We start from the raw sequence: 14,928 nt of genomic DNA, 5'->3' as shown, positions 1-14,928 counted from the left end.
TCTGCTTTAGTCTTAATGTAAACCAATAATTTTCTTAAGCTAAAATTGAATGGGGTATTTTAATTGAAATATTTTGGCAATTTGAATGATATGTAAACTTTGAAGCAGTTTACTGCTTATGCTAACAGATGAAAAACATTTTTTTAAGAAAAGGACATATCAGATTTTTGGAAACCATCAGTATTTTGCACAGTTTCAGTATGCACATGTTTCAGTTATCATGGTTTAGTTAACACCAGTTATCCAACAACATGGTTCACATTTTAGTTACCACCATACTTTGAGTAATTGCATAAAGTACCAACTTTGCTTCTAGCTCTTCAGTCTACAACTCACTGTGTCAATAACATGTGTATCATGATCAGTGACCAGTTATAGCACATATTTCAGTCTGTCCATGATTGGTTACTGTATATTTGTGTTCATGCATAGACAGCATATGTAGTTGTGTTGCTTCTTTTTCTCCCACTGATAAACTCATGAGATTTTTTTTTTTAAACGGATAACTGAAAGAGGGAATTGGCCAACGAAGATAAATGTGCAGCAGAAAAACCCAAAAAGTGGTGATGCCAGAACTGAAATTTGAATCAAGCATAAATGGAGTTATAGAAGAAACAGCTCACCACGGGAATGTGGGTGCTGTCGCCATTTGAGAGACTCTAGATATACAGCCAGAGGAATTTAGTGAAGGCAAACTTATCGACATAAATGAGATAAGTGGTATGACAAAAAAGACAAAGATGTCTCAGAGGAAGTGACACCAGCAAAAAACTGCATATTAAAGGAACTCTCGGAGATATATCATGGCATTGAAAGTACACAGGATAAAATGTTGGAAATTGATCCAAACCTAGAAAGGAGTATGATAATTTGCCAGGGCATAGACAAGTGGTATTTAAACTATTCTTGGGGACTTCCCTGGTGGTCCAGTGGGTAAGACTCCACGCTCCCAATGCAGGGGGCCCGGGTTCGATCCCTGGTCGGGGAACTAGATCCCACATGCATGCCTCAACTAAGAGTCCACATGCCGCAACTAAGAAGTCTGCATGCTGCAACTAAAGATCCCTCATGCAGCAAGACCTGGTGCAGCAAAAATAAATAAATGAATAAAACTACTCTTGGTAAGTTTTTACAAAGAAGTGTAACACTTCTCAATATTTCTAATGTTTTAAATTACAGTACAGTAAATATCAGTTTTATTTTTTCATTTGCCTGTATACACTTAAGAGTTTGCACGTTGCCTGCATATTACAAATATTTATTGGTTTAATTCCATGTGCCAGGCCTTGGGCTCTGCCTTTTTAAAAATTTATTTATTTTACTTATTTATTTTCGGCTATGTTGGGTCTTCATTGCTGCACACGGGCTTTTTCTCTAGTTGCGGCGAGCGGGGGCTACTCTTCCTTGCAGTGCATGTGTTTCTCATTGCAGTGGCTTCTCTTGTTGCATAGCATGGGCTCTAGGCACACGTGGGCTTCAGTAGTTGTGGCATGAGGGCTCAGTAGTTGTGGCTCACGAGCTCTAGAGTGCAGGCTCAGTAGTTGTGGTGCACGGCTTAGTTGCTTTGCGGCATGTGGGATCTTCCTGGACCAGGGATCGAACCCGTGTCTCCTGCATTGGCAGGTGGATTCTTAACCACTGCACCACCAGCAAAGTCCCTGGGCTCTGCCTTTGAGGTACAAGATAAATAAGATCAAAGACCCTTAATCGAGTGGAAGAAGGTAGTTACATAAAATCAATTATAATGAAGTGTGGTATATTATTCAGAGTGCTAAGATGTACGTAACTGCTTTAACAGGAGGGTCAGTGAAGGCTTGGAGATGGTAATATTTGGTTTTTGTGTAGGATTTTGTCAGCCTGATGGGGGGGAAGAGAAAGGTATCCAATCAAGGATGCACAAAACATCAAGTTGTTTCACAAACTGGGCCAGAGCATGAGCTGTACCTGGGGATAGCCAAGCAGTGTGAGGCACAGATGGTTAAGATTTGTGCAACCTGCTAAGAGGTGATAAAACACTTCAGCAACAGAAGGACCTGTAAAGTTATGTAGAGAAGTAAAATGATCAAATTTGCATTTTAAAAGATAACTCAGATAGTTTTGTAAAAAATGGGATTATAGTAGTTCAGACAAGAGATGCTGAGGACTTAAACTAAAGCAGTGTAATAAAAAGAAAGGAAGGGACAAATTTAACAGCTGTTTGAGAGGTAAATTCCATAGTACTTGGATAGAAAGAAAAACTGAGGAAGAAACTAGACCTTGGAGAGAGATATTCAATTTTAAAGATTTAAAGATTAGGTTAATATAATTTCTATTTGTATGATCTTGGTGTAGTCTCCCTTAATTTGTTGAATGGACGGGGTGAGTGGGGGACAGTTACTGAATTACGGAATACTTACATGCTTCATTGCTAGTGTTTCCTGTTTTCATTTTATTGATTAACAAAAGTATGTCAGCTGAGTTAGCTCTGGGACTTCTTTTAAAGCAGTCTGTTTCTGCTTTTCATAGCTGTGGAAAATCAGGAATATACTTCTTTCTAGTGTACTAATAATCCTATTATAGTAACTTTGATTCAGTCGTAGATAGCGTTGTAGTAATGTAGTATAGAATACACTGCTGAGAATCTGTTGGGGATTATTCCTCTAGAATGAAGCGTAGTCTGGAAGAGAGGGTTACTCTTCTAGAATAAGATTAAAAATAATTGAGGAATTTACTTCTGGTCTCTGTGGAACAGTCTTAAGGAAGAGAGGAATGACTTGGAAGTTATTTCAATTATTTTTAGATGATAGAGTATTCATTTTATAATTCTAGTTTCTAATGTAAAATCAAGAGTGGTTAATTACATCATTTTTCTAAATTGCGTCTTTGCAGTTGATATGTTTGTGTTCTTCACTTATTTTGAACTCAGTTTAATTTTACATAGTACTATACGCATTCTTCAAATAGTAAAATAGCTACTAACCATAACCTTTTTGAGTTTTATTGTCTGTAGCTGCCATTGTTAAATCAGTTAAAGACATGCATAATATAAATATTCCTTCACACTTGGTGTTTTGAGAGTGAACTGATGAGTGACTTTGTAGTGTTGGCCGGTTCTAGGCAGGACCTCCTGAAACCAGCCCTCACTTGAATCACGGTTTCCATGGTCTAGTCCTTAATTATCTGGTGTAATCCTTATCTTTCTTAGGATATATCTTGAATTGATTAGTTTCTTGGTGTATGGTGGGGACTGGGGTCCATTATATATAAATAAATTGACATTCCAAAGTATGGATAGTATTGGAACAGAGAAATGGAGTGGTTTGAGTGACTATTTCCCTGTAGCTCTTTGAGACCCTAATGAAATAGCAGTCTTATAGGAAATAGGTATTTAGGAGTGAGGAAGAGGACAGATTGGACATCTGTAAGGAGGTAAAGAAATTATTAAGTAAAGTGGAAATACCAGGTCTCTGTGTGCCTGGGAGACAGAGTTTGTTTACCTTGGGCAGAGCTGAGTGAACATAAGTTTAGTCTTTGAGCCCATTTTTTCATGCTGACTCTTCAGTTGAGATACCAGTTAGATACCTATTAGAACAGGATTCTGATCTTTCTGCCACTGTCTGTGTCCCTCACTTGGACTGTAAGTGACTCTTTGATGGGAATTCTTACGTAACTAATTATATATTCCCATGGCCTAGCTTAGTGTCTGGCATATGGTAGGTCCTTGGAAAATGTTTATTGATTCATTTATTGGTTGTGTACCTGAAGAGCAGCACTTCGTCCATTTTGCCTATTTCCTTTTTTGAAGGTCTGAGTGATTAAAAACAAGAACAAGAGGGCACATCCTAAAAACAAGGGAGCAGTATCTTCAGCTGCCTCACCTCTGAAATTAAAAGGAGTTTGGGAGGAGAGAGACCTAAAAGAGTGAGAGTGAGGAGTTCTTAAGAACAAAAGATTATGTGATCGAAAAGTGAAATTAATATTTAATGTCCTTTACATTTCAATAAACATTAGGGATAACATTATAGAGATAATTTTTTAAACTTACTTAAGCATTAATTTTACTTGTAGACCTTGTCTTTACACATTATTGGCAATAACATTTCATTAGAAACATTAGAATAGTTGTATGTTTCAGGAATTAGAGAGGAAAGCAGAAGGTAAAGCTCTTCTGTTTTTAGGAGCTTTAGTAGAGGAAAGAAACCTTGGCCTAAGACAACAAATTGTAGCTGGGAAAGAGGAAGGAGGCCAGTTAATTCCTGGAGTTTATGGAAGGGTGACGAGGGAGTAGCCAGGTGCCCTACTTTAGCAGGAAGCCCTTGTCTCCCTCACAGCTTACCAGCAACATTGTCTTTCTTCCTCTCCATCCAACCCACAGTCTGCAGGTGCCACTTAGCAGTTTTCCTTACATCTCTAGTTGAACATCAACCATATATTCTGCAAAAGCCTTATGATACCAGTTTAGTGTAATATTGCTAGTGGTATACTTTGGGCTATTTTAGATTTGAGTAACAGTCTGATTTGGAACCTATTTATAATGTTTCTTTGTGGCAAATCTAAATTCTAAGACTTAAAAGAACTTTTGGAACATAATCATTTCATATAGTAGGGATTGTCTTGAGCAAAAGAAGATGTGAGAAAGAAGAGGAAGTCGATAGGGTTTGATTCCCCATGTCCAGCGGAATCTGTGCCATACTTTTAGTTAGTGTAGACACGTTTTAATTCTGAAGTTGAAGAAGATAAGACAGATTTTTTTAAACATACAACTAAATTAATAAATCTTATTATAATTTTTCTTGTTGGTTTAAGAATAATTTCTTCGTTGGGATTAATGTTTTCTTGAAGTAATGAAGGATCTTTAAAATTTTCAATATGAGGATTCATTCATATATCAAATGTGTGCCAGTCACCTGTGCAATGTGCTAGAAATACAATGGTGATCAAAATAGGCATTGTCCTTGTCTTCTCAGAGTTTGGTAGGGAAGAAAGATACCTCCCCATCCCATGAACAACAAACAAAATGAATGCAAATTTTGATAAGTGATATTACAGTGTACTGAAATAGAGAATAAAGGAGGGACATAGGACATTGGAGGTCTCATCTTAGATAGGGTAGTTAAGAAAGGCCTCTCTGAGAACATGGAATTTAAACTAAAGTTTGAAAGACAAGAGGGAATTAGGCATTCAGAGAGTGGAATGGCACGTGCAAAGCCACTGAGGCAAGAAAGAGCTTATTTACTTGACAGTTCTCAGAGTAGAAAGAAGGCAGGTGTGGCTGAAGCAGAGGAGGAATAGCGCAGGATAAACATGGAGGAGTAGGTGCGTTACACTGTGTGGCACTGTGTAGACTCAAAGGCATTTGGATTTCATTCTCAGTGTAGTTGGAAGCTGTTAAAAGATTTTCAGCAGGGGAATGACATGAAAGCGTTAAATAGATCACTTTGGGTGTTGTGTGGAAAGTGCTGGACGGAATCAAGGAGACCAGTTAGGAGGCTGTTGGAGTAGTCGGTGTAAGAGATGATGGTTACCTGAAAGACAGGATGGTGCCAGTGCAGACTGAAGTGGAGATTTTGGGAAGTGGAACTGACTTGATGAATGTGTGGACTACGGGGAGGAGAAGAATTCATTACTTTTAGATTTCTGGCATGAGACTTCCCTGGTGGTGCAGTGGCTAAGACTCCGTGCTCCCAATGCAGGGGGCCCCGGTTCGATCCCTGGTCAGGGAACTAGATCCCACATGCCGCAACTAAGAGTTCACACGCCACAACTAAAGATCCTGCACGCAGCAGTGAAGATCCCGCGTGCTGCAACTAAGACCCGGTGCAGCCAAATAAATAAATAAACTAGATTTCTGGCATGAGCAACTTGGGTTGACAGTTAGGGCTATTTAATAACAGTAGGGCTAGGAGAAAATTGGGTTAAGTTTTGCACATATTAAGTTTGAGATGCCTGTGAGACATCCAGGTGGAGATGTGGGATAGTCAGTAGGATGTATAAATTGGTGCTCTAAGCAGAAGGTTGGGCTAGAGATAAAAATTAGGAAGGTAAGTGTATAGATACCATGTAAAGCCATAAGAATGGATGAGATACCTAGGAGTCAGAGTGGGAAGTGCATGGTCTCTAGAAGGTGGGAAGGGCAGCAGAGCATAGGTAGCAGGATTGGTTTCAGATAAACAGGAGAGACGCTCCTCTCATCATAACACAAAGGCAGGAGACCCGTACAGGTACAGATGCAAGAAGGTTTGTACATTTGGTTGGCACTTAGGTGAAATAGTTCCAATCTGATGGCTTCTCTGTTTTCTAAAGTAGAATCCGTGGTTGTCTACTGAGAAGGAGGATACTCAGGCAGTGAGGGGGGATGACAAGTTTGAAATACAGTGGTGGATAGAAGAAACATGGTAGGATTGCCTGGTGCTATCCTGGATCCTGTTGGCCATAAATTTATAATAGTTGTTTCAATCTACCTGGTTTGAAATGAAGGAGCTATTGCATTAAGATATACAGCTTTACACATACACACACACACACACACCTTGTGTAGTTAAGTATTTTTGATGTGCAGTTGGCGCTTATGTTTGCCTTGGTTAATGATTCTCAGTTGGTACATCATCTTTCTCAGGATTTTGATCAGAGTGTAAAATTGTTTTTGCTACTTCTGAATAGAATAAATAGATTCTTATGACATCTGTAGTGGAGTCAATTGTGGGACTTGATGTGTAGCTATTGTTAGTTTCAAAATAAGATACATAGTGTGATACAAAGCCAGAACCAAAGAAAGATTTTCTAGTAAGTGGGAAAATATTGTCTTGCATATTTAAGAGAGCTCAATCAAGTCTCTAAAAAGTTTTGAAATGACACTGTGACACAATGACTCTCTGTGGAGGGGCAGTCAAAGGAAAGAATGATAATTGGAAATGTGCTTTAAGCTTTATAGGATCATCACTATTTAAATAATGCTGAAATAGGTTTCGTTCTTAAAAACAAGACTGAAAATACTTCTTGGATTTGCCACCCCCTTTCCGTTCATCTGCCATCTATGATTCTGCTCCCCACTATAACAAAATAATCAGGAAAAGTTGTCTGTATTCCTTATTTCTCCTTCCTTGCTGCCCAACCATTGTAATTCAAACTTTCATCCTGTCCACTCCCATGTTAACTTCTTGCACGGCCTCTGAATTTCACTCATGCACACCCCTGCCCCTGCATTCTTCAGAATTATCTGATGATTTTGAAATAAAAAATCACTCCCCTGCTTAAAATCAATTTCTAGACCCACACCCAGAGTGGTTTGGGCTGAGTCCAGGCATTACTCTATTTGAAAAGTTGCTCAGATAATTCTAATGCCAAACAAGCTGAAAAACACTGCTCTAGTGGCTTCTCTCACACACATAATAAAAGCTGAACAACTTTATAATATACAAGGCTTCTGCCGAGCTCTCTGATGCTTCACCTCCTCAATTCTAGTCATATTGGCCTTCTTCAAAGATGCTGGAACTTTGTTCTTCTCATCACTGTATCTCTAGCACTAGAATAGTGCCTTCTGGCACATAGTAAATGTTCAGCAGATATTTGTGGAATTAATGAATATTTTATAGATGCTGTTTGTTCTTGTTCTGTAGTAGTGATTATCTTATAATTAATGCTGATTAGGTTGCTGGTATTTTGAGTCTTCAAGAATGCTACCAAAAATTATACTATTTGAACATATGTCTCAGGTTCCCGTAGTCCAACCATTCCATCTTCTAGCACTAACTACTTCTTTTGCTGTCAGAATGCCTGCTTTTCTCTGTTTTTGTCTCTTGGCATGTGCCCTATCGACACTTCAGATCTTTTCTGGTGTCCTGTTTCTGCTTTTATTTGGGGTAATTTTTCTTTCCTATATTGTTACTTATCTACTATTTTCTGTGGGTAAAAAAGACTGATTTTACCAGTGTTGCCAGTCAGTAAAAGATTTTCTCTCTTTCTGTGGGTAAACAAACTATTCATAGGTTTCTAGTACACAGTCTTTGGATTATATGTCCTTCTTGTCAATGTTTATTCTTATTGGATGCAGGGGTGCCGTTCCTTTGGTGTAAAAAACCAAGGTGGAATTGATGGGGAGGGTTAAATTTTTAAAGAGGAAGATCACGGGAAGTACCTGTTTCTGAAGGTCAGCGTTTGAAGCCTAATTGATGCAAAGTTGAGATTTTATTGCATCCGGGCCTACAAAGTCTTTCTGTAAAAGTCCATGTAGTAAATATTTCAGCCTTGGTGAGTTAACTGCTTGAGTGTAGGGAGGCCAGCCCATGCGTGGCAGCTGGGGAAATGCTGGGAATTTAATGGCCCTAGGAGCAACCCTCAACCAAGGAATTGGATAGATACCCCAGCTTTCTCTTTCCTTAGGGGGATAATTCTAAGTCATGTTCTGTGTGATTCCTCGGAGGGTATCTCACAGGACTGAACTCCAGTTACCCACAGAAGTTAATGAATCCTTAATAGACTTTTCTCCCTCTGTTTCACTTTTCCTAATCCCCTCAGGTATGCTTCCTGGGGTCCCCCCCCAACCCCAAATAAGCTACTTGTGCCAAAGTTCTTATTTCAGGATTGTCTTTTGATTTAAGTCAAAGGGAACCCAAATGACTTAAGTCAGTATTTACAAAACTATTATTATTATTCGCGGTGTACAGCTTTTTCCTCTCTTCTCCCCCGCACTGGGAATATATGTTGTAGCTTCCTTAATGGTTGATATTGGCAGCGGAAGTGAATGGATTGAGATATGGGGAAGAAAGTATTAGATACCTACCTACAATTAATTCAGTTCAGCTCAGCCTTGCCCTGCTTGGTTACTATCATTCTTTACAAATTATCTTTTTCTGCCTTGGGTTCTTTATTCCTGAAGAAAAAAGTAAACCATCTGTAACGTGTGTGACATTTACCGCATAGTATATGAAAAGGTCCCAACCTTGGTTGTCTTCTTGTGAGCTAGATCAGATTTGCTGTTTCTAAAATTTAGTTGATAAATTCTGTGCTGGAAGATAATTTAAGATGCAGGGTACTATATACATTGTGTCACAACTAAGTAAGTAGTTGTAAAATATGTATTTCTGCAGCCAAACTTCAAATAACATAATTGACTGGGCTTTCCCGAAACAAATATTGAAATTTCAAAATGGCAATATAATCACAAGTAATTACAGTTCTCCCATTAAAGTACTTACTAATTAAAATATTTCTTTTACTGTCTGGGGGAATTGAAAGTCTTTTTCCCACCTGTGATGTGTTTCTTCCATAATGAGGAGAAGTTAATTATATCAAGTAAATTTCACCATTATAGAAAGTGTTTCTAGGCTCATAATCAATGTGGTAGTTTGATTTTTTACTCTGAAGCTTTCTGGTAGACAGGTGCTAAAAAAACATTACAGGTTAGTGTATACTTTTAAATTTATCTTCTTAAAATTGACCAGTTCTTTTAAAAACTATTAAAATGAACTTTGTATCAGAATCATGATAATATTTTTCATTTTTATTTTCTTCCCCTGGAAAGCTTTGTTTGGCTAATACTGTTTTTTTTTTTTTTTTAAATATCCTGTCCCCCTTTTTTGGTTCTTAGTTTATCATATAATTGATCCAAAAAGGCTTTACTTTTATTGCTACTTTAAGAACTAGTTAAAGTTGGCTTTTATTTGCAAGTTTATTGTTATGATCTGCTGTATCTGGGGGTAGCCAAATCTTGTGTAAATTATACTCTTTATTTGGTATAAATTTATTTTCATTTAATTTAATTGCATAAGGATGTTAAAGAGTATAACAGATATTAATGTTTTCTCTTGTACCGAAATATATTGGGGAAAAAAAGTTGGACAGTGTGACTTATAAGTTACTTTTCTTGGAATGTATTTGGGTGTGTGGTTGGGAATGTAGTTTTTTTGTTTTTGTTTTCTCTTAATAAGTTATTAAGTGTTACTCGTGGATGTTTTCTTTTCCAGTCTCTTCTCTACCTAGGATATTGGGTTTTGTTCACTTTGGTTCCATCTTGCTTTTCACCACTCATTAACCTCAGCATGCCTCTGCAGCCTCTTATACCTCAGCCTTCTCACCTATTTTATCATCAGAATATTGTCCATCCCTCGAGGCTGGGCTCAGAATCCACCAGCTCCACCTCATCATTAACCCTTCTGATTCTAGTCCCCAGGGTTCCCTTTGTTCTCGGAATGCCTACAGAGAGTACTTACTCTCCTCGTCATTGGTGTGTCCACCTTAAGCATTACTAGTTACCCTGTGTATTCTGCTGCAGTTCCCTTCTGTACTAGCTTTCAAGGGCAGAATGTTTTCTCAGCTATTTAGTATTTTTTTGTACCTATCACAAAACAGGCACTTAGTATTTAATTAGTTGATCATATTAAATACCCAGTTATTTAGTTTTCTGCTTATGATTTCTCTCAAGGTAATCTTGCTGATTTTTAGAAGTGTTTTGTTTGTTTGTTTAATAGATGTAAAAAAAGATTGGTCTGACCATGCTCTGTGGTGGGAAAAGAAGAGAACTTGGCTCCTCAAGACACATTGGACCTTGGATAAGTATGGCGTTCAGGCAGATGCTAAGCTTCAGTTCACCCCCCAGCACAAGCTGCTCCGCCTGCAACTTCCCAACATGAAGTATGTGAAGGTGAAAGTGAATTTCTCTGACAGAGTCTTCAAAGCTGTTTCTGACATCTGTAAGACTTTTAGTAAGTATTAGATAAATTCATGAAATTATGACTTGCATGATATGTATATGACTGATGACTGACATTGAGTTTATCTCAAGGAGTAGGGATTGGGGTAAGCTATCTGTGTTTGTGTATTTGTGAAATTATTACTTTATTCTTTAAAGTTTTTATATTACTTTAAGGTAAAGAAATGTTGAGTTAAGGAAGAACAGGAGGTGTCTAGTATTTCCTTATTAGAAATATATATTATTATTTAATACCTCATTCTGATGACTTTATTTTTATGGGAAGGAGAAGAGAACAGGCAATTATCTTCAGAGTGATGTAGCTTTTGTAGTATTTCCTTCAACGTAAGTCAATATTTGATTTTAGTGATTCAGGCAGATTGTGTTCCTTCATTGAAGGCCTGACACAGCTCCTAAGGAAATGACCATGAGTGATATCCTCCTTAACCAGTCTACAATTTGAACACTCTTGTAGCAGTTCTGTTTATATTTTCTGAAATGAGATGTAGATTACTTTTGGCTGACCCAGTTCTGTCATATGACAGGAAATATTCAACCATCAGAGAAAATGTGAACCATTGTCCTTATCATTAGTACATAATTCCATTGTACCATAGATTTGGGGAGATACAGGACGTTACTGTTTTGTTCTAATGACTCAAATTACAAGGTTCTTTTATGTTTAATGGAATTTCTAAGACACAAATTAAAATACAGAAAAATACAAAGAATTATGTAACATTTACCTAAATCCTATTATCTAGAATTAGTAGCTGATATTTTATCATTTTGCTAAACTATTTTTTAAGTCAAAATAATATAGGTAAATTTCTTGATTAATATTCTCATCTAATCTCCCTTCACAAAGCAACTACCGTCATAAGGTTAGTATGTATCTTTCCAGTACTTTTGAAAATATGTAAACATACATACATGTATCCACATCTGTGAGTGTATATATCCAAAAACAAAATGTTACTGCAGTTGCTGTGCAGGCATCTTCTTAATGCCATTTTGCACGAGTGTGGAGGAATTTCTCTTTTGTGTTTGTGTAGAAGTAGAAAGTAGAATTGCTGTGTTTTAAGTGTACACGTAATTCATTTCAGATACCGTCAAATTGCTCTTCCAAGTGGTTATACCAGTTTACATTCCAACCGTCAATGTGTGAAAACCCATTGCCTCCAGTTGTCACTAACACTTGAATGTTGTCAGTTTTTAGTGTTTGCTTCTCTGAGTGAAAGAATACAGTATTTCATTTTAGTTTATAAAGATAACTATGTTTTTATGTCTTTACTGGCCATTTCAGTTTCTTTTTTGAATTGCCTGTTTATATCATTTATCAGTTTTTTTAATAAACTTTTTTTTACAGCAGTTTTAGGTTCACAGCGAAATTAAGCAGAAAGTACAGAGTGTTCCCATTTACCCTCATTCCCACACATAAAACCTCCCCACTATCAAGACCTCACACCAGACTGGGACATTTGTTGTAATGATAAACCTTCATTGATACATCATCATCATCCAGACTACATGGTTTACATTAGCGTTTACTCTTGGTGTTGTACAGTCTACGGCTTTGGACAAATGTATAATGACATATCCATCATTATAATATCATACAGAATGGTTTCACTGCCCTGAAAATCTGTACTCTGCCTTTTCATCCCTCCCCTACCAACCCCTGGCAATTGTTAATCTGTTTACTGTCTCCATAGTTTTGCCTTTTACAGAATGTCATACAGTTGGAATCATACAATATGTAGCTTTTCAGATTGGTGTCTTTTGCTTAGTAATGTACACTTAAGTTTCCTTCATGTCTTTTCATAGCTTGGTAACTCATTTTTTTAAGCGCTGAATAATATCCCATTGTCTGGATGTGCCACAGTTTATTTTCCACACCTACTGACAGATATCTTAGTTATTTCCAAGTTTTGCAATTATAAATAAAGCTGCTGTAAACATTCATGTACCGGTTTTTTTTTTGTGAACATGTGTTTTTTACTCCTTTGGGTAAATGCTAAGGAGTATGATTGTTGGATCATATGGTAAGAATATGCTTAGTTTTGTAGGAAACCGCTAAATTGTCTTCCAAAGTAGCTATACCATTTTGTATTCACATTCAGCAGTGAATGAGAATTCCTGTTGCTTTTGAATTCTCACCAGCATTTGGTGGTGTCAGTGTTCTGGATTGTGGCCATTCTTATAGATGTATAGTGGTATATCATTGTTTTAATTTTGCATTTCCGTGATGACATATGATGTGGAACATCTTTTCATATGCTCATTTTGCCATCTGTACATCTTTGGTGAGGTATCTGTTAAAGTCTGTGGCCTATTTTTCAGTCAAGTTTTTTGGTTTTTTACTGTTGAGTTTTAATAGTTCTTTGTATATTTTGGGTAACAGTCCTTTATCAGATATGTCTTGCAAATATTTTATCCCAGTCAGTGGCTTATCTTTTCATTATCTTTGGCAGTTTCTTTCACAGAGCAGAAATTTTTAAGTTTTATAAAGTCTGGCTTATCAGTTATTTCTTTCATGGATCATGCCTTTGTTATCATATCTAAAAAGTCATCACCAAACCCAAGGTCATCTAGATTTTTTTCTGTGTTATCTTTTAAGGCTTTTACAGTTTACATTTAGGTCTGTGATCCATTTTGAGTTCATTTTTGTGAAGGGTGTGTGGTCTGGGTCTAGATTCATTTTTTTTGCATGTGGATGTCCAGTTGTTATAGCACTGTTTATTGAAAAATTATCTTTTCTCCATTGTGTTGCCTTTGCTGCTTTGTCAAAGACCAGTTGACTATATTTATGTAGGTCTCTTGCTGGGCTCTATATTCTTTTCCATTGATCTGTTTGCTATTCTTTTGCCAATGCCACCTTGTCTTGATTACTGTAGCTTTTTACAATAAGAATTGAAGTCAGGTAGCATCAATCCTCCATATTTGCTCTTCTCCTTCAATATTGTGTTGGGTATCCTGGGTCTTTTGCCTTTCCATATAAACTTTAGAATTAGTTTGTCAGTATCCATAAAATAACTTGCTGAGATTTTGATTGGGATTGCATTGAATCTATAGATCAAGATGAGAAGAACTGACATCTTGACAGATCAAGTCTTCCTGACCATGAACATGGAATATCTCTCCCCTTATTTCCTTCTTTGATTTCTTTCATCACAGTTTTGTAGTTCTCCTTATATAGATCCTGTGCATATTTTGTCATATTTATATCTAAGTATTTTATTTTTTGGTGCTAATGTAAATAGTATTGTGTTTTACATGTCAAATTCCACATGCTCACTGCTGGAAAGCAATTTACTTTTGTATATTAACCTTGTGTCCTTTACCTTGCTATAATTGTTTATTTGTTTCAGGAGTTTTTGTCAGTTCTTTTAGATTTTCTGTAGAGATGAACATGTTATCTGTGAACAAAGACAGATTTCTTCCTTCCCAATCTATACACCTTTTATTTCCTTTTCTTGTCTTATTGCATAAGCTAGGGCTTCCAGTACAATATTGAAAAGCAGTGATATGAGAGGACATCCTTGCCTTGTTCCTGATTTTAGTGGGAAAGCTTCTAGTTTCTCATCATTACGTACGTTGTTAGCTGAAGGTTTTTTGTAGATACTCTTTATCAAGTTGAGGAAGTGTTCCCCAACCACGGATTGAACTCAGACTGAAGCAGTGAAAGTGTTGAATCCTAACCACTAGACCACCAGGGAGATCATACAAGCCACACAGCACAGCCAAAAAAAAAAGTTGAGGAAGTGTTCCCCTCTATTTTAGTTTACTGTGTTTTATCATGAATAAGTGTTGGATTTTGTCATGCTTTTTTTTTTTTTTTAACATCTATTGATATGGTCATGTGATTTTTCCTCTTCTGCCTTTTGATGTGATGGGTTATACTGATTTTGGGATGTTGAACCAGCCTTGCATACTTGGCATAAATCCCACTTGGTCATGGTGTATAATTTTATTTATACATTGTTGGATTCGATTTGCTAATAGTTTATTAAAGATTTTTGCATTTATGTTCATTAGAGATATTGGTCTATAGTTTTCTTTTCTTGCAATGTCTTTGTTTGATTTTAGTATTAGAGTAATGCTGGCTTCATAGAATGAATTAGGAAGTATTTCCTCTGCTTCTATCTTCTGAAAGAGATTATAGAGAATGAGTTTAATTTCTTCCTCAAATGTCAAGAAAAGAGCTCCTTGACATGGGTTTTGGCAATGACTTTTTGGATATAACACCTAAAGCACAAGCA

General features: G+C 36.9%; 1 protein-coding gene across 6 annotated transcripts in view; it reads left to right on the top strand.

Moving 5' to 3' along the window:
• FERMT2 (FERM domain containing kindlin 2) overlaps positions 1 to 14,928 on the top strand; it is a 72,773-nt gene that overhangs the window by 13,089 nt on the left and 44,756 nt on the right. For all 6 annotated transcript variants that reach the window (XM_059914247.1, XM_059914248.1, XM_059914246.1 and 3 more), the window contains exon 3: positions 10,446 to 10,679. In XM_059914247.1, the coding sequence (XP_059770230.1) occupies positions 10,446 to 10,679 (234 nt within the window). The remainder of the gene's footprint in view (positions 1 to 10,445; positions 10,680 to 14,928) is intronic.

The sequence above is a fragment of the Balaenoptera ricei genome, chromosome 2, assembly GCF_028023285.1.
Source record: "Balaenoptera ricei isolate mBalRic1 chromosome 2, mBalRic1.hap2, whole genome shotgun sequence".
NCBI lineage: Eukaryota > Metazoa > Chordata > Mammalia > Artiodactyla > Balaenopteridae > Balaenoptera > Balaenoptera ricei.
Note: the sequence above shows the minus strand (reverse complement) of the source record. Positions and strands in the feature narration are given on the sequence as shown.